We start from the raw sequence: 27,703 nt of genomic DNA on the forward strand, positions 1-27,703 counted from the left end.
AGTTGTTGTCGTTGGATGCCAATGAAACCTCTCAGTGAATAAACAATCCTCTATTATTTTCAGTCATCACTTTTATATATTATCTGCTCTGTAGACTGCAATGTTATTTCTCATCTTCAGTACCAACTTTAATTTGGCCTAATATTAAATACCACAGAATTATATAGTACCTTGGATTTATTAGTAAGAAATAAAAATTGAACAAGTGTCTGGGCCCAAGAAAGTTTGGAATGTGCAGGAAAGCACTAGTGAAAAATAAAAAGTAAGTCAATATTACTAATAGATGCAATAACAAATGTAGTGAACCAACCAGCAAGTGCCTAACTTAGGGGAAAAAACATTTGGGACTGTTGTCCAACATACTGACATATGATAAATGGTGCAAACATATGTAAACTTCTCATGAGCTCCATCAGTAATATTCTAGAAAAGGTATCCTCATTGTTAGTTTAGGCCGCAAACAGATTTTTCTAAATGAATACAACTTTAACTAAAGCATACAAATGTAACATAACGTATCATTGCTACAGTACTATACATTTTGTTGCATGGATTTTAAAATATTCAAAATTAAAATACATTTCAGGCCATTACTTATATGTCCTGCTCTGCAACAGCAAAGCCTTTAACACCTTAGGCCCAGAACCACAAGGGTGTGCTAAGCCAGGGGGGCACAAACTTTTTTCCCTGCGCCCCCCTGCCGGCTGTCCCCTCATTCCCGCGCCCCCCCCAACCCCAACTTACCCGCACTCCGGCGTAATGACGTCACGTTGCCATAGCAACGTGACGTCACATGACCTCGCAGCGTCATTTTGACGCCGCGTTGCCATGGCGACGCAGGGAGGAAGCCGCCGAAGCCACGGTAAGTAAGGTTTACAGAGGCCCTGCAGCTCCCCCGGCACTTAATTTAAGTAAACCCCGCGCCCCCCGTCGGCAGTGTCGCGCCCCCCCTGGGGGTCGCGCCCCACAGTTAGCGCACCGCTGTGCTAAGCTTTAACACACCGTTACTCCCATTTGTCGTCTTTAGCACCCTTTTGTGGAACCTGAGTCTTGGTGCTCAATACTTCTCTTGCTCTCTAAATCCGTGCAGAAAAACAATATGGTGGATGTGTGGCAGAGAATCAGAGCAAACTTGTGAATTTAAATCAATAGTTTTTTTTATTTAAGATAAAACAATATCTACTGTAACTCCTTGGCATCACTGATGCCGAATCTTATATTGTTTTTAAACGTGTTCCCTTCTTCTAAGCTGTTTGTTTCTCTTCATCTTTCCAGATCCTGAAATTGTAAAATCGTATTCGGAGGTTACATACGGAATTTCTCCTTCAATTCCAGGCTGCAAAGATGGGGGGGGAAAAAAATAAATATATATTTTAAAACAAAAACCACACACTAAATGTAATACAGCTTGCTCTTCCATCACTATGATATTTAATCACTGTGTTGCTTGTCTGAGGCGCCGCAACAGTCACCTTTTTTTGCATGCACTTTTTCTGACCTTAGTCGGTCAGAGGACTTTCCATGCAGCCATTGATAGTCACACTGTATTTTTATATTTGGCACAATTTGCTACATATTTTCCTCAAAATTGGTTCATTGTTGATCACAAGGTTTATTAAAGATCCCTTCACAGCAGTAGCGCTATACACTCACAGTTTCTTCACAGCTTTAAATACACCGTTTTAAATGTTCATAGACAAGTACCACTGATGGCGGTACTAATTGTTAACCATGTCCAACAAGTGATATGTACTGTACTAACAGAGAATGTATCTGCCTAACCACTATGGCCATTAATTTATCCTAAAATGCTGTAAAGTCCAGCAACACATTGCTATGGTCTGGTGTATAGCAGAAGCTGGCTAAAACACAATTATTCACCTCACTACCTGTATTTCTAAGACACCAAACTGATCAATAAGGATCTACCATCTTCACAGCTTACTTTGCTGTGCTACAACGGAGATAGTACTAATAATGACATACTGTATCTTTTGAAGACTCATCAATACTGCAGTTAGCCAATAACTTAAGGCAAAAACAAATATGTATGTGTATTTTAATAACAAACACAGGAGCCCCAATACTACATCCAATATGACAAATTATTTAGTACATTACTATGTTATATACATTACCAGTATATGATCTATATTGTTGCTTCATAAATATGGGTTATTTAGTTCAATAGTTTACATCACAGTAAACCCATTTCAGTAGGTGTATTTTAATAGACACCAGGGAATTTAAAGAAGCAGTCAACCCCACTTTTTAAAATTATTATTATTTTTAAACCTTACCTGGGTACATCATGTGCTTGTTTTTACAGTATCAGGCAAATTACTTAGTTTGTGACAACTATAATCATGGTCATACAATATGATAGTCTATAGTACATGAAAACAGAGTTTAATGCAATATGGTCCAAAAAGTAAAGCGGTTATGCACTAGATAAACTGACAGTTTGCAACAGCAGACATCATAACATCAAGAAACTGCTTCCATAAATGAATAACTCGTGCTTAATGTTTCAAATAAAAAAAATATATATTTTATGTGCACAAAAAGTACAGTCTGTTATAAAACTGGTCCAAAAAAACCAGCGCTGATTATTCTTGACTGTAGGGAGACGCATCACCAAAATATTAGTCAGCCCGGTTTCATTTTATATAGTAGATGTGCTTTTTATTGCTTTTATATTTATATATCACGAAGAGTCACTGTAAAAAACAGACACGTATTCCAAGTAGCAACTTGACTCCTATTTCAAACGAAATATGTGAAATATTAAAGCAAGGGGCATTAAAATACTAGAATACTAGGGAGAAGGAGTTACCCAATTATAAATAAAAGGTGCCAGACTTTGGGACACGTGCAAGACTCTGTTCTAGTTCCTTGTCACTATGCCTTGGGGGGGACGGGGGAAAATCACTGAATCACTAACTGTTGATCCTATTAAAGGATAAAACAGTTACAATGATGCTGTGATAATGGATATTTTTGAGTGTAGCCAACCAGGCTCTGTCATTGCGCTCATATTTATAGCTCAAGAAAATAAAGCAAAATAAAATCCAAATGCACTGGCCAATCGTTTTAGTAGATCTCGATATTAGATACATGAACTGTTGCCGCTGTTCATTTTTCCAATATCAATGATCCTGTAATTAATGGACCCAATGATTACCATTGCTTCTGAAGAGGCGGGACCTGGGATCTCACCCCTGAAGACCTCTCTGCATCAGATGTTAACCACTTTGTTGCTGAATGGGCTTGATGCGATTCAATGTTTTGTACGCCCTTAAAGTATAGAAAATTGATGTTGCACATAGGGATGCATTAGGGAAAGTTATTTTACCTGGTTCTTAAAGATGGTGTGCGGTATGGAAATATTGCCAACCAATAGACAGTTAACCAATCGTAGTGACTCGGGTGAAACCGGAGTAAGTATGTGGTAAACCTTTTTTTCCATGTTAATGCCCCGAACAATTCCTAATGAGATATAAAACATTTTAGAAAATCATTTGGAGACCAACAGTCTTCCTTATTCTATCATTCTTTTTTTCTACTAGATGCAACATTTCACCACAAACGACATTTTCTTGACACACATTGTTAGCATTATAAGAATTATTAGTTACCATCTTCAAAAGTTCATAATTAAGAGTATACGCCAAGTCAGAATATCATAACACTCAGGATAAAGGGATCAGATATTGATTGTTTAAAGACTGTTCTGATTAAAGGATATTCTTCTGACTGTTTAAGACACCTCAGCCAATCACTACTCAGGCAGCTTATACAAAGCTTTATTTTTTGTTGAGTTTTAAATTCTGCTCATCATCCCCCCCACCCCACAAACTGAATTATCAATGAGTAAAATACAAGCAATGTTATCAATTAAAGCCTAGAAAAGGTAACTCATATTCTCTCCCTTTGGTTGATTGTTATTTGGTATTTCCTGGGTATCCATTATGATACAGATAGTGTTTGTTGCGGAGAGGATACAAAACTCACCAAAACCCAAGCAATCACAGACTGGTGTCTGCGTTAGTATAACAGGCCCATCATCTTGACTGCGAATATCATCAAGTATCCTGCACAGTCCAATCCAGCTGGCGTTAACAGAGTACATGATGTGAGATGGGGCGACATCTGAATGTGTAACACGCAAAACAACTGCATTAAACGGCACCTAAAAAAATTAAAATAAAAACCACCATTGTTGCATTACGTTCACTTTTTAGCGTAGTAAAATGGAAAGTCCCATTTAGGCTTTAATGTTATTGGCTTTCCTATTTATGTCTTGTGAAAAATGAATACGTTATTATTTTGATCTGGTCTGACATACAGGTAGGTATTTACAGATACTCATCTGTGCTTTTTGGCCAACGATTTATGTATTTCAAACTTTTTCTAATGCGCACCAACAAAACTCAGTACTTGAGTGAACTTAGGAGGACACACATCCCAGAGAAGCAAACAGGACTTGCTAAATTATGGCATCATAATTACTTTTCAAAAATAATCAATATAAACAAGTCATGTCTGGCAATTTTTATCACAGAACAGATCAAATAAATCAAATTCGTATTTGGTTACTATAGAAACATACTTTTTTTAAAACCATTTAAAAATACTAAATGTTTTTTTTTGTGTAAAGGCAGCAATCCCATACACTGTACATTTAACCCATTAAACATATTGCTACCACTAATTCCCTTTTTTGGCTTGCCTTTAAACGTCAGCAAATGCTACGAATTGTGCAACATAACGCTTTCATTAAAGGTTCATACGAAAGGAAAAAAAAAATACATATTTTAGGGCTGACCCCAAACATATACTGTACATAAGACTACAATAGCTTGCAACACCTTCGATAAACATTCTGATAATACTTCAAAGAATATCGTCAGCACCGTCCCCCCTGCATGTCTGCTGTGGGGTGTCTGTTTATATTTCACCTTCGACGCCTAGAGCAGCCTTTGCTGTGTTTTGGGTATTCCTGTTATTGGTCTTCGGTAAAATATTTCAGATGTACAGCATATTGAAGCTTTTCCATCTTCACACATTATCCTGCTCTCACAGCTCTTACTCTGCATAATCCCACTCCTTCCCCAACACCAACTCCTTCAAATAACAAGCAGCTATCCGAAACACACTAACCTTCTTATCCTCGTGTACCTTATGTTTCCACTTACTCTTCCTTATAGATTGCAAGCTCCTTACGTACTGTAACAATGTATGTTAATGTTTGACCTCCAACCCTATTGTACTGTGCTATGGAATATGTTGGCGTGTTATAAAGATTATTACTCATAATAATGCGCACTTTTAAAAAACATTAACCCGTTTTAAACTATTTTGAATATATTGCTCAAGCAGGAAGATCACAATAAATTATTGATCGTCATGTGTCCGATTATCAATGAGCCAAGTGTTGACGGGCCAATAAAAGTATGATTGATCTTTTTATAAATCGAATTGTAATGTACTGGTCGTGCTGCTAATAGAATTACTTAAGAACATTCAGAAAGTGAAGACTTCATTGAGAAAGCAAAATTTAAGTGAAGAAAATCTACATACTCGTTGTGCATATAAATGATTTCCAATACTAAAAGAATTATATTTGACAAGAATTGTGCACAGCAAAAACCAGAGTTCTGAACAATACCACAAATCACCGATACAATTTAGCAATGGTGTGAAATGCATTTTAGATCACAAAACGAACGGCCATGCACAGTTTTTTTTTAAGACAGATTAGAAATGTACTAGTGGAGAAAGAATGTTCTACCTGCAGTCCATGTGATAGGTCCATTAAAAAAACAAAACAAAAACTGTTGGCACTTCATCTTCTGACAAACATTAATTAAGACAAGTTTAAACCATCAATTCCGGCTGCTCTTTCTCCCCCTCCCCCCCCCCCCCACGTCAGGGTTGGAACAAGCAGGTCCTCTGAAGCAGAACTGTGTTACTTGCAACTCCAGAGACCCTTACTGGTGAAGTTACTGCTGTATGCCCCCTCCAGGGCAACAAAATGGCTGTTCAAATAACACAGGTCCGACGAGCCAATAGAAAGCTTCAATGTCATCTGCTGCGGCTGAAGGCCGTGAAATCCCTGCGAGAAACCTGGAAGTTACATCGGTAACTTCCCCAGTATTTCTGAAACCAAGGAGTTGCAAATAATGCGGCTCAGCTCTCTAAATCCAATCCTGCTTAAAAATAAATAAGATAAAAATGATCAGAATTGAGGCTTTCAGGATGACCAGTGAGCCGGTCAGTGTATTGATACAATTTACATAAGTAACGTCCGAGAAGCCTAGTACTTCGTAAGCCGATGATCCATTTGCATGAATGTTACGTGCAAAATTGACAGATGGTTGTGAAGAATATCTACACATGTAATAGGAAATAATTACCAGATCCAATAATGAGTACAGCACACAGATGTAATAACAATTGGTGAGAAATATGGAGCAGAATGCTTTATTATTGTATAGTTTCACAAGAGATGATACACGGTCTGGATACTTTGTTCAGTTCACATGATCTGTGGTCTCACAGAATAATAGTTATTTGTTATGGACTTCCACAGGCACTATTTTGCACGTAAAGCCTATAGGCGCTTAACGCAAATATTGTTCTAATCTTGCCTCCTAAAGCATGTCCTGCTGTTTTTGTCTGAATTTTTTTAACATTTAGACTGCACTGGGCTCTGGTGAAGAACTGAAATGTAATCTCCTGGACACGTAATATTTGAAATATCGATTTCCTTAACAGAGCATCAAATTTTAAAACATAAAAATGGTGTTGGAAGTGCCAAGACAAGATCTCAAAGTAAAAAAAATAAAATGGCCAACAGCACAGACTGCTGCTTTAACGCCAAGATAAGAATATTTATACTCAGGAACACACTTTTATAAGAGCTCTAATTAGAAAATGTAACATTTTGTAGTAAATAGGCATTTTATTTATTTTATAGGAGCTTTAATAAAATAATATATTGATAAATCTGATGTGGCATTTCTGCAATCAAAGATTGAGAAACATTGTTCAACCGGTTTGGCTACCATCCAATCTTACTTTGGGTACAATGGATGTAATGCACTTAGTGTGGTCTTGCTAACAGTATCAGCTTTTCCAGTTCAATGATTAAGCTTATGCAGAAGGGAAAACACAGACAGAAATTCTGAAGTTCTTACCTCATAAGGTATTAAGCTGTTTAATGAAAAAATCTGTTCAGGATCAAATTGCTGTAATTTGCTAAGGTAACCCAACATTGCAAGATCACGTAGAATGCTGCTATGGCATCGCCTAAAAAAAAAAAAAAAAAAAAAAAAATTTTAAAAAAAAATGCATATATACAAAATACCACATTTAGTCCTCGACAAAGTCTCAATGAAGAAAAAGTACACAGTGCCCTGGATTTTGCCCTATAAACTGAAGTTGTATAATTATTAGACATACACATGGCAACAGCAAAAAGAACACATACAAAAAAAAGTATTGTCACTTACACATGCCCAGCATCTCCTGCTCCACTGAAATCATTCTCAATACCCAACAGATGATGTTCTGTAGAAGGTCGAAAGTAAAGGCCATCTGTATACTCTTGTTGCTCTTCTTCCGAAGAGTCTAACCCTTTATCTTTGCACCTGGCCTGCGAGCTGCCTTTCGTGTGGAAGCCAGTAGAGTCTTGAATGTATTCCACTGTAAGAGGTTTCATGTCTTCAACGCCTTTGGCACCAATTTGTACAATGTGACTGGGTGACAGAAGACGAATTAGATCAATCAGAAGCATCAATCCAAATCCTTGATAAAGTTAAAAAAAAGGAAGAAAAAGAAAGAAAAAGATACACTATATGACTTATTTGCAGTGAAATGGTGCATATTTAAAATACGATTGTGTTCTTAAGTTGGAGAATTTACCACCACTAAGTTGTACTTGTGTAAAGATTCAGCGCACTTAATTTCATAATGCCACGCAGTACTTGTTCCCTAACTTGAAGTGAAAACACACCATCCCATTTCTTGTGGGATTGGAGAGTGCAGCAAGCATGACATCTCGCATTACTCAGTTTCACAAACATTTTTGTAGTGAAACTTCTTTAGCGGCACTTACCACATGAGCAAAATTCAGTGGCAGTGAATGGAGTTGATGGGAACGGAAGTGATGTCACTGCTGGCAGAAGAGGCCATCAGCAACATTCTCTGCCACTGAATTTTGCCAGCTTCCAGCAGCAGGAGAAACACACACGAGCCGCCTAACACCCCCACCGAGTGAGCCGCCGAGCTCCCCCCTCCTCAAGTGAGCCGCCGAGCACACCCTCTCCCCCCCGTGAGCCACGTCCATGTACCTCCCCCGGAGGGCTGGCACCAGCACACACGGAACTCAGTTACTATAAATATAGAAGTGCAAATAGCTAAAACACGCGTTCTAAGTCAAACTTCTTTGCGTTTTGGCACTGAAATTGTGTTTTGATTAATTAAAAACATCACAATTACAATTTCTGTGACAAAACAGGGACAAAAGACAAATTCGTTTTACTTAAAATGCACGTGATCAGCACAGACAACTTTTTAAAAGTGTAAATCTATATAAAAGAACCTGTTAAAAATTACCTTTTACCCATCCCATGGTATTGATAATTAAAGGCTCCTTTCGCTTATATGAAGTAATGACATATTTCACGGATTCAACAAACCGTTCCATATCTTGTTCACAAGAAGTTTCTCCAAAGTAAACCATTCGATGTGCTTCTCGCTGGTGAGTATATGGTGGACCTAACAGCAAAATAAAAACAATGTTTGAATAGCTGATGCTCAAAATGTTTTAAAGGCACAAATTAGGAAATAAAAAATAAATAAATAAATACATACCAATAACTGGTTTTGTTATACTCAATAAAGATACACATCCTGGAGGAGTAAACTCTGTTTGTCCCAGGTCACATTCCAAGTAGCCCACACACGAGATGCTGAGAAGATAAAAAATCAGGACACTTTATATGCTTATGGGACTAAAATCAAAAACATGCTAAAACTGCCATTGACTTGCACTGTGATGAACATAAAATATTGTCTGTGACGCAGAAGAATAATGATCAATTTCAGCTAAAAATAAAAGTAGACAAATCTCAGAGAAATAGGGAGTGTTGGCCAGTATACACACAAAGTCAAAATACATATACAGACATTTCTAGTAATTTGTTTGAATACATCTTACAATTGTTACAGTTACTGTACGGTACTGCATTGCAGTAAATTAACCTCTTAAAACTTGCCGAGAGAAGTTTAGAAAATAGTTGTAAAGTTTCTGGATTTTACTCATTAAAAGGTAATAAGATTACGAAAATGTAAACATCCATTTTTAAAAACGTTTTTGCAAATGAAAAATATAACTTCATACTTACTGATTTAACAATTGGTTGATAAGATACCTATTAAAGGTTGATTTTCCAACATTTCTTGGACCACAAACAAGAATGATAGGGCAGCCATGTTGTTCCTCTAATAAATACCAACAGAAATATTGTTAGTATGCTTCCGGAAGTAGCAGGGGTTAACTCCTAGCACAGTTTAGTAATAAAAAGGAGACATATTAAAAAAATAAAAAAAACACAACAGGCTACAGCTACACCCTGAACATTAAAGCATGCTGAAGTTATTTATTTTGAATGGTGGAAACGGTAGCTACCATGTTGATATTTTGGAGATGTCATAATAGTACAGGAAGTTCCAGCCATCCAATTTTACATTACTTAACTCTCCATAGATAACCTGAAGATACAATGCAACTAAATTATCTAGCTGTATAGATACTTTTAACACTGGGGATACGTCACTAATGAAGAAAAGCAATCACCAAAACTTTATAATAATAACAACAACAGTTACCAAATGGTCTGCCACAGGATGAGCCAATAAATGTATACTTTCATTTCAGTGTACTTACCAAGACAGGCATCAATCAATTGTTCCACTGCCAAAATGCTTTTGTCTGACATTATATGACCACTCTCTGGATCACGATTTTCAATTCCAACAGAACATAAGACGGCATTGTCCAATAAGGAACTTTTTTCTTTCTATTATTATTTAAATAAATAGAGATTAAGAGGCAGCTCTATACATTTAGAATTAGAATCATTTGACATGCAAAAAAATATTTTCAAATAACCTTGTCTGTCACTGAAAGCGGCAGCCCTACCTCATGATGCGCTTCTTTGTTTTAAGGATGCCTGATACTTAGTGCCGATCTACTGGGGCTTACCGGCTCCCAACTGATTAATGTTGGTTCAGCGGGCAAGAATACTTGCTCGTGAACACAAAATGATTGCGGGGTCAGGGCGCTCCCTCTGCCAATATAAAGTTGCAACAACATTAGCTGACGCTGCAAGTTTCTATTTGTGACCCCGTAGCCATATTTGTAGTTGTGTGTGTTTTAAAATGGGTACAATTTTTTTTTTTTAATACAAATATTTAGGCAATCGGGAGGTCAACGGAGGGTGTGTGATCACTAATGAGCTCAGGAGGGGGCCACTGGTTCAGGTTATTTAAGAATTATTTTTAATGTTTTTGTGGGCCGGATTGCTGCTTTAATCCATTTTTTGTTACCAGAGGGTCTTGCATAGCAATTATTAAAATTCCTTGCAAGGTCTCTATTGCTAAAGAAGTTAACACCTTGTTTATGAAGACTATAGACTAGAATTCTACAACATAAACCTAATAAAATTAGAAGTACTTTCCTTGCAAATACAGTAACATTCAAAACCATGTTACATGAATGAACAGAAAATTATAATTAGATACAGAAATGATTCTTTAAATAGTTGCAATGGTATAATAAAAAGGTCTGCTACACTTAATAATAAGGATTACGCTTTCAGAGGTAACCAAGAGAAAATAGAAAATTGATATCCAATTTTCTTTTCCTGGAGTCCATCAATGGCACTGCTCACCAATGGGTTAAGCTCTACTCTCCAACAGAGATTTCTGTCCTACCTGTGGGAGGACCAGAAATAGTTCCTCAATTCATCCCCAGGTACTCAGTAGAAAAGCTGAAATATAGAACTGGAAACATCAATATCATCTTAAACATAATAAACTTTGGGAGTGGATTGGTGAGCACTACCATGGATGGACTCTCCAGGAAAAGAAAATTATGGTAAATTGGTATCAATTTTCTGTTATCCTGGTTGTCCCCATGGCAGTGTTCACCAATGGGATTTGCAAAAGCAGTACTCACAGGGGGAAGGAGGGCTCAAAAATAAACGCCACACTCTGTCACTCAAATATAATCTTTCATTTATGTGGTGACAATTGACAGAGACCCTCCTTCTGAAGCATGCATATCCAAAGAATAGTACTTAATAAACGTACCAATTGAAGTCCATATTGACGCCCTGCCAAAAACTGCAGATTTGCTGCCCAGAACATAGCCCCCTCGCTCGCAGAATGGGCCTTTACCAGCACTGGGCCGGAATTTTCTGGATAGTATAGGTCTTCTTGATAGCTATTACGATCTAGTGACTTTGAGGCCGCTTGTCCCTTTGGCAGAACGAACAGCCTGTCTGACATCCTAAAAAGTCTTCCATTCTGGAAACGTAGGGTTTTAATCACATCTAGTGAGTGTAGAATCTGTTTTGTTTTATTTGCTAGTTTTGACAACATGCGGGTAATATTACCTGGTTGAAATGGAATTTTGAAACAATCTTGGGTAATTAGAGTTGAACCGACATCAAGATAACCTTGTCTTGATGGTAGATAAGGGAAGGAAGGTTCCTTTCCCAACAATGCCTGTAATTCACCAATCCTGTGTGCCAATGTCACTACTATAAACAGCACAGTATTTAATGTTAGGTCCGTATCTGTAGCTTGAGAAAAATGGCTCCAATGGGCACTTGTTAGAGCCTGTAATACGAAAGCTAAATCTTGATCCTTATTGTGGTCTGATTCTCTTCAGTGTTTGGAAGAAATCGACCTATGGGATCTATGGCAGCCAAGTGCTTTCCCAGTGCTGATACCTGTACCATCAGTGAGCTAGTACAGCATCCCAGCACTAAACCCTCTTGCAGGAACTCCAGAATTGTGGGACTAGGCGGTACCAAGAAGCTTACATTTTGGTGTCGACACTACAGAAGGAATAAAATGTCACAGTCTATGGTTCACTGTAAAAGTTAGTTTATTTATTTTTTCCCCCTTGCCGCCACCAAGGTTTGCAGCACTTTGTGTGATAGCCCTCTGGATCTGAGCAGATCCAGCTCAATCGCCATGCCGTCAAAGTCCAGGCCCGATTGGGGTGCTGCACCGTACCATGGGATAACAGGCCTTAAAAAAAAAAAATATATATAAATAAAAAAAATATATAAATAATAAAAATAAAAAAACCCAACAACCACACACGCAGTTGCCATTATTAATCTGCTAAAGAGTTGGATTATTTGTGGGAACCAGGCTCTGCGTGGCCATTTTTGTGAGTATTGCAGCCATCTCTGCTTTGCCCTGTTTGAATTTTCTGAGAACTCTTGGTATCAGGGGAATCGGTGGGAATACGTATGCAAGCCAGAATTCCAATTGGAAGGAAAGAAAGTCGTTTTGGGCCGGGTCCTGAATTCCGTGTACTGGGTACCTGGGGGAAATGGGCAATTTCACCGGGCTGGGTACCATACACTTACCTACAGGAGCGCTCCTATTGGACAGCCGGAGGAGCCGGCTGTCCAATAGGAACACTCCTGCTCCGGTCACATGGTTCCCCGGCTCCCACCAGCATCAGCGGTGTTCTCTGTTCCTGCTGCTCCTGCCGGCTGAACCCAGACTTCGGCTGCTGCCACCGCCACCAGGACGTCTGTTGTTGCTCCCAGATGTCGCTGCAGTCTTCCTCACCTTCCGTCACCGGCTGCAGGTATGTTTTGAAGTATTTTCAGCTGCGATGAAATTACCTGGCGCCGGTTCCGACCTGGTGCCGGTCTCAGCCCCCTGCTGCCGGGTCCGGGTAGCTGAAAAAGCGCCGGGTAAGCCGGCTCATTTCCCGGTACATCACTAAAAGTGAGTCTACCTTGGTAGCCTCTGGGTAAAACATTCCTGAGCAGAAACCATGTAGTTTTCTGTTCCCTGCAGTTGGCATGAGGTTCCTTTTTGGTCTCCCCATCTTTTTGAGTAGATAGTTGAATGTTGTGCTTGCAAGAGACAACTCTCCTGTGTCTAGGGCCCTGCGGCATAGATCTGCCCCTAGAGATTCTTTTTCCCTGCAATGTGAACCACTGCAAGGTCTGTTAAATTATTCTTTGCCCAGGTGACAATTAGGAATAATTCCTGCAGGAGTACAGAACTTCTTGTCCCTCGTGTCCTGATGTGACCTTCACGTTCTATGGCGGATATAAAAATGTTGCCGACCGGGCCGTCTCCTGCTGCAGCGTCAAGTGACGCCGCGTTTCCATGACAACGCGGCACCATGTCATGGCAACATGTTGCCATGTGAAGTTGCGGCATCATGATGCTTGTGGGAGACTGTACATATTACCACGCTCCTCCCTTTAGGAGTTTGCTGCTGGTAAAAGGATTGGCCTTACATATATGAAAAACAAAAGAACAGTTCCTGCGGTCCTATCAAATTGGGCTAGAATATACTAGTGACATGTTTCTGTGCAACAAAGAAGTCATTTGGTTGCATCTTTTGATCAAAATATGATTCAAACCTGCCAACCACGTCAAGGTAGACCGTTTAGCAGGTACCTACACCGAATTTATGCAATTTCTTATTGTCCTATGGACTAAGCTTTGTGAAATATGTGAAAAGGCCCTGAAGGGGTTAAATAAATTAACCTTGTGATTTAGTGCAATTGAAAGCTGGCCAAAGCAGTATCAGAGTTCTCTTATTATAAAAAGGTGAACTATGGGTGCACAAATTCCCTAGTGTGAAATATTAAAACTTGCACATATTTCTGTCAGCCTTCGACACTCACCTGCTCTTCAGTCGAGGGTGATGTGTGGACTGACAAAGTGTATTATACCTTAATGCTAATTGGAGAATTGGTAGGGGCTCGGTCCTGAAGGGAGGAGCTATACACCTCCATAGGATAAGAAATTGTAAATATTCAGTGTAGGCAACTGCTAAACAGAGTGTACTTCACACTAGGGAATTTGTGCACCCACAGTTCACCTTTATAATAAGGGAACTCCGATACTGGCTTTGGCCAGCTTTCAATTGCACTAAAGCATAAGCTTCATTTATTTAACCCCTTCAGGGCCTTTTCAAATATTTCACAAGGTTTAAGACAATAAGAAATTGCATAAATTCAGTGTACAGTAGGTACCTGCTAAATAGTCTACATTGACGTGAGTAGCAGGTTTTAATCATATTTTGATCAAAAGATGCAACCAAATGACTCCTTTGTCCCAAAGACTTAGGCCTCAGACATGGTCAAAAAGACTATGCTGAGGCATGCTGAGGGGAAACATTATCCCTATCAGCGCGGCTTTAGACGGCGCTTCCGCAGGCGTGTGGAATTTCAGCCGACATACAAATTTTAGATTTTCCGCTGAGGGAAGCGCAGGGCCGGTCACGTGACTTAAAAATAACTGATAGTATACCGCTCGCCTGATAGCAAATATTGTAGCCGGTGCAAAGGGATAGTACTGGCAATGCAAGTAGATAGGAGGCAAAACAAATGGTCTCCCGCAGATCCCTTTTACCACTGCACAAACAGGCTAGTTAGTATATAGAATAGCAAGGATATAGTGCTCCTTGATATAGATCAGAATAGGCTGTAGGGGAGACCCTGGTAACCGCACCCAGTGCTAGGAGTGAACAATTACCTAAAACGGGCAAATAGGCAAAACAATAAACTTTTATTTCACATCTATACATACAATACAATGACGCAAGATCAGTAGGTAATAAAAACATCTAAAACTCAGGTATGGGTGTATACAGGAGGCGAAATGGTAGGTATATAGTGATAAATCTAGTTCTAAAACAGAACCCTCCTAATATGCTGCTCAAATAACTCAAAATATAGGGGAGGTGTAGAAGGGGGAGGGATGCCTAGTGGTATCAGTGTAGCAAATGGTCCTATCAATTGTAATGGCAGTGTCCCCCCTCCTAGGTCAGAGGGGAGGGCGTGGAGTAGGTATGTATAACCTCACACATATAAAATATTACCAGAGTGTAGTATCTCAGCATGCCTCAATAATACAGTGAAAGTGGATGCGTGTGGTAATGTGCTTGTAATGGTATCGCCGCCATAGGTCAAAGACAGCCCACACCGTGCAGTCCACAACTTCCAGCAGTTGCTAGTACATGTCACTGCCCAATTGTATCGCTGAGATTACCCCAACTCCGGTAAACTCCGGTAAATACTCGCTCCCTCCTTCCCCAATACGGAGCAGTCTCACCCGTAACCTCCGACGTCAACACGTTATTGTATTGTATGTATAGATGTTAAATAAAAGTTTATTGTTTTGCCTATTTGCCCGTTTTAGGTAATTGTTCACTCCTAGCACTGTGTGCGGTTACCAGGGTCTCACCTACAGCCTATTCTGATCTATATCAAGGAGCACTATATCCTTGCTATTCTATATACTAGCCTGTTTGTGCAGTGGTAAAAGGGATCTGCGGGAGACCATTTGTTTTGCCGCCGGTCACGTGACTGCCAGAAGCCGAAGGCAGTCCGTGACGTCGGCCCCGTGACGTGGCGCGCTAGCCCCGCCTCCCAGCACACAAGCGCGCTCACTGACGCTCATGCAGGGACAAGAAAAATCTCCTGCTTGAGCAGGAGAGCATAAGCGTCAGCGCTGCCCAGCGCACCTCCCTGCACCATGTCCCAGGCCTTAGGTTCTAAAATGTAAACACGTCACTAGAATTTTCTAGCCGAATTTGGTATGAGCGCAGGAACTGTTCTTTTGTTAACATCATGACGTTGCAATGCTACAGGAGGGTGACAGGAAGGAGAAAGTAAAAGACCCCACGTTCTCTACCGGCAATCAGTGGGGAAGAGAGCAGGGTCTCTGTATATAGAGAAAGGAGAGGGAAAAATAAATTAAAAAAAAAAATAAATAAAAAAAAAAAGAGAGAACAGAACATTTACCACCCCAGGCATTGGCCTATCGAGTAATCCGCCACTGTTCATGCTACACCCTATTAAGTAGTAAATAGTGCCTGAAGCCACCATTACCACTCTAAATTCTAAAAATGTTTGCCAATGTTTCGTGACTTCAGATAACCCAAGGGACTCCTGTGTCACGAGTTGGGAACCCAAGCCTGTACCATTTGCGTCTGTCGCAAGTACTAGCCAGACTTGAAGCCTAAAAAAAGGTTGTCCGCTATAGGATCTGTCACATTCCCAATATTTCAGGTATTCCCTTACGTTTTGCTGTAAGGAGTTTAATTGGACTAGGCTTGTTGACTGTATGTGCTGCTAGCTTAACCGAACCCAGCGATGCTTCACTCTTGATACTGATGTTGTAGCTATGGAACGCCTGCAAGCTGCACCACCTGCAGTAAACGACTTCAAGGTGTCCTCCATCCGCCTGCCATTGCATCTCAAAAGGAAGCTGCATCGTCTAACGGCAGGGTTGTTAGTATAGCTTAAACCTCGATACTGAAGCGACCACCTTTGGGGAACAACCCCAAGCTTTCATTTCTTCTCCTTAAACGGATACATTTTCAAGGATACCCGTTTGTCCGATTGCGACCACTCCACTTTAATCATATCCTTCATTACATCGTGAACCAGGAAGATTCTTGGCTTCCAATGCAGGCTTCTGAGTAGGCGATCCCTAAGCCCCGAAGAGGATGGCTCGTATTCGATCTGTAAAATCTTTCTTACCGTCTTGAGAAGCTGATCAATGAACTCGAGATCAAAAGGTGGATGATTCATCCACCGAAAATTATGTCCGGGTCCTCTCGCTGAATTGTTCGTTCTGTGAATTCTCAGAAGAGTAGTCTTGCTCTTTCCAGGCAAGTATTTGATCTTGCTCGTTTTTGGCCTTTGTGTGTAGATCTAGAATAGGCTGCCTCAATACCATAGGTTCAACTGGATCTTTTGCCGCATTTTTTAGGCAAATCAGTGTTGGTTTGTCACAAGCAGCACACCGTCTTGTTTTCCTTGCAGCTTTTCCCCCCTAGTAGCCGGCTCTTGTTCTGGCCAATAGATCCTCCTGTTGCGATCCTGGAGTACGAACAAAAACAAATACTAGTATAATAGCCATCTTTTACAAAAACAAAAACCACAATACTGACTACTACCGTCTCCCTGGGGCTTACCTAAGGCTAGGTCCCCGCTGCAGCACCCGAGGGACAAGAGCCGCCCCTCAATGGGCCGGGCATGCTACCTACATTGCCCGCCGCATTGTACGAACAGATTTCTCTAAAGACAGGAAATCTGTGCTCACAACTTGCGAAGGAGCGCTGGCCACGCACCCTGGCGGTCCAGCCATTGAGGGCGAACCTGCTGGGTGACATCATGGCCATGCCCCCCGCCACACCCTCCCAGTCTTTCCCCCTGCAGCTCAACGCAGACCGGGGCTCAGCTGCATGCGCTGCCAGCATGGCAGACGCGTGTGCAGCGCCGACACTGGGGCCTCAGCCTAATAAACCTTGTAATGGCAATGGTTGCAGAGACTGCACCCATCATTCTAAGCCAATATTGGCCAGATAGGCTTGCATGTTTGTAAGCAGTGCCTGTATCTTTAGGCAGGCTAGTAGCACTTACATCTTATTTTGCAGCACTTGAGCAGACTTCCCAGTGTAATGCGGTCCTCCGCGCATCTGTGATCCTTGTGTGAGGTGCAGAGTAGCAAGGCAGCAACAGCATTTGTTTGCTGAGCACTTTTTAAAACTTATGGGATTTTGTTATCTTCTAGTGACATTTTCGCAACGTCTCTTGCGAGACCTCCCTGCTGTCATCCGAGTCCACGTAGTATGGGGTCCAGCAGGACTTCTGCACAAGCAGCTCTTACCAGGTTTCTGGTGCTGTGAGCCTCAAGGGCTATTTAACGCATGGCCTCCATGCAGTACCACAGCACAGCAAACTCCATGGAGTACGGGCGCCTGGGCTCCAGCGGGAGAGGCGCCGACAACTCCCGTGGATCAACTAATAAGTCGTCAGGTAAGCCCCCTCTACATTACAGAAAAACCTCTTCCTCAGCTAGGTAGGAGGAGGGGAACAAAAAAAAAAAAAAAAAGGCGGACTACCTGGGGAGGAAAGGAAGGGCTATTTATGGTCCTACATCTGTAGATTTCTGTCCGGTCTCACCTGGAGGATGGAACTTAACCCATTAGTGGGGACCACTACCATGGGGAAAACCAGGAAAGATTGACTTCCATAAATTATACAAGTGAATTGGAGCATATTTCAGTAACATTTCTGCTTTAACATAAGTTCAGTTCTATAAAACACTAGGAGGTGATGTGTGTACTGTCCAAGCTATTCAAAACCCAGATAATTGGCTAGATGGGTATTGTTCTATTTATGCAAATGCACACAGTGTGAGTACCATTTAATTTTTAACTTTAATATAATGTATACTATGTACACAGATTACTTACTTGAGGTGTGGAGATGTATTAGAACAGTGAGAAGCCTACAGTATGAAGGGACATAGGTTCAAAACTTACCTCAACATACTATAACTTTAAAATTGATATCCACTGTTTAGTTCAAATATTCATGAGCACAAAACATAAAAACGAACTGCTTGATATCTTAATATTACTAAAATGTTGCACATATTCCCATATTAACAGCACCATCTACAAGCAACTGATTTATACAAAAATAGATGTACCGCTTTGGGAGTGAATATATTGGAGTAATCTGTGTGACTCAGAATAAAGTTGGTTACTGCATCTTCTAGACGTTCAAGTAGTAAAATGGAACTTGAGGGTCTAAAGCTTTTCATAAGTGTTCGTCTGGAATCTGTTAAGAAAGTAGTATGATTTCATTAGAAAAAGAAAATCTGCTAAACAAAAAATAAGAGATAAAAATGGAATCATATGCAGTTTAACACTGTTGAGATTGCACATTTTACATAAAAACTATATTTTGTTCTATGAGGTTTACTTTAACCTTGATTATAGATTGCACAATATTTGTAATGTAGAAAACGGCTAATATTCGGAGTCTAACTGCTCTATAGGCAAGTCATTTTCACCGGAACACTCCTCAGACTTATATTCAGTTTTATTATTGTCACAATGTAGGGAGTTAAGACTTTCAGGCACAAAGTCAAAAAAGTTTTTAAATATATCCAGAATAAAACAGATGTTTTTAAAGGTAAATAATGTGTTGCTGGTGGGACTGCAGCTTTCAAGTTGTAGACCATGTGATAAAATGCCTTAACTATGCAGATGATTAAATGAGTAGATCCACTTAGATTGTAAGCTCTTTAGGGCAGGGACTCCTTTCACTGTCACTTATGTCTGAAGCGCTTATTCCCATTTTGTATTATAATATTATGTCACGTGTGTTACTGCTGTGAAGCGCTAACTACATAAATGGCGCAATATAAATAAAGATATACATGCATACATACATAGAGTGTGTGTGTGTCTGATATTTCTGAAGTGTGCAGTAAGAATATAGAATTCATTTCTCTCCAGAATGAGCTGATGTGTTTGAAAACCACTGATAACAATAGCTAAAATAGGCGGATTCCCTTGATACTTACAAACAAGTATAGTTATGGACCTACAGAAACAATTATAGCACAACACTAATGTACTATACAATGGGAATATATTTTACCAAGAGGAAGATATCTTCTCAGCAATGCTCTGGCCTCCATACGAATCTCCTTTCTTGGTTTTGATGGTATTTTGTGCATCAGTCCTTCGATTGTCAAAGCTGAATGTGTATGGGGGGAATACAACTTGTAGGTCGCTTGGCTCTGGTTGATGGTAAAGCCAAACACTTGAACACTGCCGTACAAGCAAGTCATAATGCATTTCCCTGTAAAGGTTAGTTTCTGGGAAAAAAAAAACAAAAATACAAATGAAATGCTGAAAACAAACTCATTATGAAACGCCACAATGTGGTTCTAATTAGTCATAATTACAAAGCTTGACACTTTTAAAGCCAGAACCAGCAAAATTGTGACTGTGCATCAAGAGATTATCATTTGTAAAGACATACCAAGGAGGACCAAGAAACATGTGAGTCTCTAAGGTTACCACAGGATCCGGATTACCAAAGATGTTTATCCCATTCGCTGCCAGAGTGGTCACAGCAATGTGCTTCAGACCCCTGTGACAGTGACAGGAACAATGTTAAAGGCCAAATTAGCTAAAGCAGTTCTTATAAAATCGACATATTTAGAGAGGATTCTGACAGCTCAGACTTAAAGTTTGGCCTAAGTGAACTGATAAGGCTATCAGGGTGCAGCTAAAAAAGCCTGTGACTGCTCTATATTATGATGGGTTGTTAACCCACTACTTATGCAGTATACACTATGTAGCACCCTCTCTTTACAACAGAAGAACAATGTCTAGAAATCAACCTACACCTCACAAGTTATGACAATCGTACGCAAGTCTGACAGTCAAGCTTTCCCTACCTTAAATGTTAGAGGTTAGTAATGGAAGGGGTGGATCACTGAGTATTTGATTATGTCACCTCCCTGTTAGGATTATATGAAGTTATATTTTATGTTCATTCTTGGATCAGAAAAAATCCCCTACAGGCCATATATGTTCCTAAACGTCAATTATTGGCATAAAATAAAATCCATACTGACAAACAAAACGTATACGAAACTGTGTATTGATGTTTATGTCTTATGCTTTATTAACTTGAATGAGACTACTGAATACTATTAATATACAGCAGATGTCATCCTCCCAGGACACAAAAAAAAAAAAAACACACAACGAAATCTAGATGTTCTTAACCACACAAAGGATGTATATCCCCCATGAAAAGTTAAATGGAGACTTAACCATTTCGCTGCCAGAGAAGCCAGCAACGCACAGAGTAGCCTCTCTGACAGCAAATGTTTAATGATGCCGATTAAACCCGTTTATGCCAAGACTCAGTGGGAGTTAACCTGCTTTTATATTTTCTTTAGACACACAATACAATCTGGGCATCCTCCTCCCCTCCACATCTATAGCACCACGTCCATGCAGTTGTTATTCTGGAAGAGGCCGCTGGCCCTGTTACCATGGAGACACGTCACTGACCTGCGCCGGATCCAGGATCATCACACATGTCTGATCAGCAGCCAGCACCGCCGCAAGCCCAGGGCTCTGCCCATCCCCTTTATCCCCATTGCAGCACTCGGATTCAGCAGGGGACTCAGCAGCAGCCGCCGACGCCGCAGCAGCCAGTTTGCAGCGCTCAGCATCTGCGTGACGGTCCCTGAGCGAGCAGCCTTTCCCCGACTGGGCCTTGGAAACGGACCGTGCAGGCCGAGCACACTGCGGCCGGTGTTTCATGGCGCCGAGGATTCTGCAGCTCAGATTCAGTATGTGCAAGACCTCACAATACCGCTCATATGAAACGTCTGCTCAGCGACAGTCGACACATGCACCAGCATCAAGGGACCCAGGCCAGGGACAACCGTAACCTTACCCTCAGTTATTAGGACAACAACCGTCCCATCAAGTGATAACGCATATCTAAAACCCAGGGTTAGCTCTTTTTGTCCAGCTCGGTGTGTTGCTCCTACAGGCCCCACCTCCTCCATGCGCACAAGCAGCTGAAGATCACAGTCAAATGAGAGAGAGGGAAGTAGTTGTGCTGTGAGTGGTGAGGGACAGGAAGTTACAGAGGGCGAGCTCTAGGGAATGCAATGACATATTGAAAGGATAATGTATTATAAGGGTTTATTAAAGTATACATGTCAGTAAAAGTAATTAACACACACATTCCCAGCTAGCTCAAACTCCTAAACCCACCACATCATGAATATATATTTATCTCAAAAAGAGTGCTACTGAGTGTGGCAAATGTATACAGCAAAAGACAGGGGTGCCCAATGCTACATCCAATTGACAAAACATATATGATAATGAGTATAAAGTTTAAATACTTCAATAATAATAATTACTTGGTTATTTAGTTAAACCCTTTGGCCAAAGCGTCATAAGCCTGCATTCCTTTGTCAAGGTATAACCAAATTAATGCAGGTACTACACTGTGAACCCTTCCTTTTACCTCTGTATGAGGGAAAGAACCATAATGGATCCTGTTCTTGCAGCAAAGTGAAAAGACCTCCCAAGTTAAAAAGGTGAGGAGGAGTGAGCTCTGGGGGAGGTGCCACCTACCTCCATACAACTGTTGCCAGTCAGAATTGATTAACACACATTCCCAGCTGGCTCAAACTCCTAAACCCACCACATCATGAATATATACAGTTAGGTCCGGAAATAATTGGACTCTGATACAAGTTTTGTTATTTCGGCTGTGTATCAAAATAAATTCAAGTTACTGTTAAATAATGAATATGGGCTTAAAGCTGCATTTCAAGCAATATCCTGCATGTGTGTTTTTTTTGTTTGTTTTTAATAAATCAGTTCTGTAGTAAGAAAAAATACTTTTAGCATTTTCTGTTTAAAAAAAAAACAAATTTGAAAGACAAATTTTCTTGTATTCTATTTTAACAAGCATGTTTGTTCCTATAGCAACCATTTACATTCCCAGATCTAAAAATGTCGCCAAACTTCGCCGATCAATAGACGGAGAACTAATTGACCGGCAGCTATGCAGTTCTTTAGGTAAGTAGAGATTGCCCACATGAAACTATTGAAGTAAAAATAAACCGGGAGCTTGAACTGCAGCTTTAAAGTGTAATCTATCAGCTTTAATTTGAGGGTATTCACATCCAAATTGGAGGAAGGGTTTAGGAATTACATCTCTTTAATATGTAGCCCCTCTTTTTCAAGGGACCAAAAGTAATTGGACAATTGACTCAAAAGCTGTTTCATGGCAGCTGTGGGCTATTCCTTCGTTATTTCATCATCAATTAAGCAGGTAAAAGGTCTGGAGTTGATTCCAGGTGTGGCAATCGCATTTGGAAGCTGTTGCTGTGAACCTACAACATACGGTCAAAGGAGCTCTCAATGCAAGTGAAACAGGGCATCCTTAGGTTGCAAAAAAAAAGAATCCATCAGAGAGATAGCAGGAACATTAGGAGTGGCCAAATCAACAGTTTGGTACATTCTGAGACAAAAAGAACGCACTGGTGAGCTCTGCAACACAAAAAGGCCTGGACGTCCACGGAAGACAACAGTGGTGGATGATCGTAGGATCCTTTCCATGGTAAAGAAAAACCCCTTCACAACATTCAGCCAAGTGAAGAACACTCTCCAGGAGGTAGGCATAGCATTATCCAAGTCTACCAACAAAAAGAGAAGACTTCACGAGAACAAATACAGAGGGTTCACCACAAGGTGCAAACCATTCATAAGCCTCAAGAACAGAAAGGCCAGATTAGATGTTGACAGATAATATCTAAAAAAAAGCCAGCCCAGTTCTGGAACAGCATTCTTTGGACAGATGAAACTAAGATCAACCTGTACCTTCTGTGAGTCACAGGTAACGGCAGCACACGTAGTTCCCTTAGACACGGAAAAAGGGGGTTACATGTATATATGTGTATATATATATATATATATATATATATATATTGTGACAGGGTCATTGACTCTGTATATGTTAGTAGGAGATGGCAGTATGGATGCTTTCCAGTAGACAAGGGGTTAACCCAGCTTATTAAGCATTCCACAGGTGATTCAAATTAAGCTAGTTCACCTGCTTTAAAACAGGAAGAGGAAATCTCTCTGGGGCGGCAGTCTCTCTCAGGCACAGAGAGAAGACAGGGGAGTGTTGACAGACAGACACAGGCTGCTCAGATTGATCCTGTTCCAAGGGGGAATAAAGCTCCCAGGTAAGGAGCCAACTGGTATTGTTGAACATTGTTGGGCTGGACTAGGTTAGCTAGCCAGCCAGGTAGATAGCCTGCACTTTTGTTTAGTCAGTGCCCCGACCGGGGTTAGGTTTTTGTTTACGTTTATTGCACTTAAAGGGACAGAGTACCCATTGTTTCGGTTACACTTTTGGGCAAATAAATCCACCAGCACTATTTCACAAGAAAAGTCATGTTGTCTCCTCACCACGGCCATCCTGCCACACGTGGTGTTAGTAGTGGGATGTCGAACACCCTGTAAAAGGGGCGGAGCTACAGATTGCGACTGGTGGAACCTGTCCACGTGGTAACTGTCACTATGGAGGACATTGTGAAGGCCTTAGTACACAGAACCGCTGTCCAGCAGGAAGCTAACAAACAGGGACTGGAAAGCACGGCTGCACAACGTGAGACAAACCGGATATTTGCATCCCAGCTTGACGTTATCGCAGAAACACAGGGCGTTGATTGAACGCCTGGCCCAGATTAATATGGACTCGACCAGTACGGCCCAGGAGCGGCCCGTCCAGGCGAACCTGTACCTGCAGAAAATGACACCGCAAGATGACGTAGAGGGATACCTCCGGTCCTTTGAGCGAATCGCTTCCTGGGAAAGTTGGGCCCGCTCCAGATGGGCCCGCTCCAGATGGGCTGGGATTATCGCATCCTTTTTACTGGGGCATGCCCAAAAAGCATATTGTGACCTCAACGAAGAAGCCGCAGCGGACTATGACTGTCTGAAAAGCGAAATCCTTGCAAGGATTGGAGTGACTCCCGCAGTTTGTGCGCAGAGGTTCCATACGTGGAGATACCAGGAACAGAAGCCACCCAGGTCCCAGTTATGGGATTTGATTCACCTAGCGTCCAAGTGGCTAAAACCAGAGATATATAGCCCGACACGGATCCTTGAGATGGTGGTGTTGGACCGCTTCATTCGAGTGTTACCCCTTGATCCTCAACAGTGGGTGGGGCAGGGAGATCCCCTCACTTGTGATGCCAAGGTAAGCCGCAGTGGAGCGTTTTCTGGCTACCTGTGAACTGTCACGCTCCCCTCGCACAAACCACAACCCACGTCCCAACACGAACGGTAGAGGCCAGTGCTGGCGCCAGGACCCACGACCGTTCGCACGATTTGAGCAAGTGGAAGGAAACCCGGATAGGGACAGAAACTCTAAATCTCAGAAATGGTTTCAAGAACGAACTGGACCAATTGTTTGTTTTGAGTGTGGAGAGGCGGGGCATATTAAGGCTCATTGCCCACAGTTGTCTGAACCAATGGAGTGTGCGTATGGCTCTATGAAGTCTGAATTTTGTGGAGTGGTAGGTATGACCCGCGAGGGCAAACGTACCCACAACTTCCTCACCACAGTGATTATAAATGGTAAACCAATCTCCGCCCTGGTAGACTTGGGGAGTAATATTAACTTGGTATCAGGGAAGTTGGTTAAGCCTCTCTGGTTACACCAGGGTGAGAAGTTGCGGGTATTATGTGTACATGGGTGTACGCTTCCGTACACCACGACTTTGATAAAAGTGAAAGTCGAGGGGCAAGTCATCCAAACTACGGCAGCAATTGTACCAAAGTTACCCCATTCCCTAGTGTTAGGCGCTAATTTCCCTGGTTTTGACACCCTGATCAGAGGACAACTCACCTTAAACAATCCTACTCCGGATGAGCTTTTTCCATTTACAGACCCTGAATTATCGAAAATAGCTGAAGCGCTCAAATGCAGGTATAATAACCAAAATAAGCCAAACCACTAAACCAGGGTACTAACAATTGATATAGTACCTAATGTGTAATTGTATGGGTACTATCCTCCTGAAGACAAGTGGTATATGGTACAAGCCCACTTACCATCAGTCTCATTGGCAGGTTCCCCTGGAAATATGCAAATACTCACATCCTGGTAGGGTAGGTAGGCAGGCTGTGCAGCTACTAAATGCAATACAGGGAAAAGGAGACCAAAAGCGCACCAGCACAAACGGAGCAGGAAGGACCCAAAACGAAAAATGATTAAAAGGGCACTTTAATGTGACAAAAGACCCATCCAACGCGTTTCGAACGTCACAGCATTCTTTTTCAAGGATAAAACACAATGTGATAACATCCATTATATACCCTCTTACCTGTGGGCCGTTTCGCGCCAAAAATCGGAACCTGATGACGTCATGACGCTGCGCGCGTCATCGCGCATGCGCAGAGCGACTCAGTGCCGATCTAAGGGCAAAAGGAAGTCCCACAAGCAGTGTGGCCATTTTGAATGAGGGCAGAAATCGAAACACAATACCAAAGCTTTACAAAACATCCCAGCAGGACAAAGGTATACTGCTGCTTACTTGGCATGCGCATTACAATGGAATAAAGCTATATAAAACTGAACTAACACTTATTAAAGGATACTTATATATCAAAGAAAAAAACATAAAGAAAATAAACTTTAAAAAAACTTGTGTTACAACTAAGCTATAAGCAAAGAAAGTGAAGATATAAAAAACATATAAACATGATTAAAAATTGTGCATAGAAAATAACTTAAAGATATATTAAAACATATACACTGCATAACACAAACAGTGGACCCAAATCCTAGGAACCAGGGAAATACAACCATTGTCATGTATAAAGTATTATCAACACAATACATCAAAGAACAACTTTAAGCTAGAACTATATAAGATATATTTATAACATTTGCATAATAAAGCTTAAGTTCAAGGGTAATTTTGATCAAAAATGTAATGTCTAATATATTGTCAACTGATCTTATTAAACCTGAATTACCAAGTAGTAGAACGATTATACATATTTTACAAGTTATGTTTTTACAAAAAATGTGTTAGCTGCCAGTCAATATTCAAGCCCATAGGGAAGCGCGTTTGGAGAGTGAAGATCCAATACGCCTCCCTACGGTCCAGAAGGTTGATGTGATCACCTCCTCTTGATTTAGAAATAACTGATTCAATCCCCAGGAAGAAAAAAATTACTAGTTCCTCCCTGACCACATTCAGTGAAGTGTTTAGAAACTGGATGATTGGTGTCTTTCAATTTTATGAGCCTTAAGTGCTCTAATATCCTGACCTTAAGGGCTCTAGTCGTCCTCCCCACGTACCTCTTGCCACAACCACATGTTATTAAATAAATCACAAATTGACTTTTGCAATTTATAAAACTATTGATCTTAAATTCCTTATTTGATAATCTATTCACACCATGTGGCGGTGGCAAGGCAAACTGTAGAAAACTTTTTGCTGGCTTAATGTGTTTGCATACACTACAAGAGCCACATTTAAAGGAACCCCTAGTGATAAAAGGTTTTTTAGGCCCAGAAGTTTTGAGTTCACTAGGTGAAACATGAGATCCAATTGTTCTCGCTCTACGATATACAAAAGTAGGACCAGTATCCACATATTTTTTGAGTACAGGGTCCATGGATAAGATATTCCAATGTTTTGAAATTATAGAGTTAATTTTCCCACTTTGTTTATTAAATTGTGAAATAAAAAGAGGACATTTATTTTTTGATTCTATCAATCCATGTGTGTCCTGTTTGATACCAATTGTCTTTTTGTTGTTAGCAAGGCGAGAATCTCCAATTGAATGTGTGGGAAACAATGATGCTCTCTCTGTATGTAACGCATTTTCAAAAGCAATTGCTATATGTGATTTAGGGTATCCCCTTTCCAAAAATCTCCTTGTAAGTTCCTCAGACTGAGAAAGGAAACCACTAAGAGTGGAACAATTCCTTCTCAGCCTGAGGAACTGTCCCCTTGGTATGGCCTTATGACGTGAGAT

The 27,703-nt window shown here is 40.8% G+C and overlaps 1 protein-coding gene across 4 annotated transcripts; it reads right to left on the reverse strand.

The window, feature by feature from the left end:
• Positions 1-1,139: 1,139 nt before the first annotated feature.
• Positions 1,140-21,659, reverse strand: NOL9 (nucleolar protein 9). 4 transcript variants are annotated; one of them, XM_075604985.1, is made up of 12 exons: positions 21,182-21,659; positions 19,749-19,968; positions 18,790-18,920; positions 9,956-10,088; positions 9,414-9,510; positions 8,881-8,978; positions 8,623-8,784; positions 7,518-7,812; positions 7,203-7,314; positions 4,015-4,192; positions 3,356-3,489; positions 1,140-1,278 (listed from the first exon to the last, which is right to left on the reverse strand). In XM_075604985.1, the coding sequence occupies exons 1-12, from the start codon at positions 21,434-21,436 to the stop codon at positions 1,264-1,266; spliced, it is 1,830 nt and encodes a 609-aa protein (XP_075461100.1). In that variant the 5' UTR covers positions 21,437-21,659; the 3' UTR covers positions 1,140-1,263. The 4 variants fall into 4 exon arrangements, with proteins under 4 accessions (XP_075461100.1, XP_075461099.1, XP_075461102.1 ...); XM_075604984.1 differs by having other exon boundaries at positions 1,140-1,336; positions 21,182-21,657; XM_075604987.1 differs by lacking the exon at positions 21,182-21,659 and adding an exon at positions 21,046-21,171 and having other exon boundaries at positions 1,140-1,336.
• Between the last annotated feature and the right edge of the window lie 6,044 nt (positions 21,660-27,703).

This window comes from Ascaphus truei, chromosome 6 (genome assembly GCF_040206685.1).
Source record: "Ascaphus truei isolate aAscTru1 chromosome 6, aAscTru1.hap1, whole genome shotgun sequence".
NCBI classification, from domain to species: domain Eukaryota; kingdom Metazoa; phylum Chordata; class Amphibia; order Anura; family Ascaphidae; genus Ascaphus; species Ascaphus truei.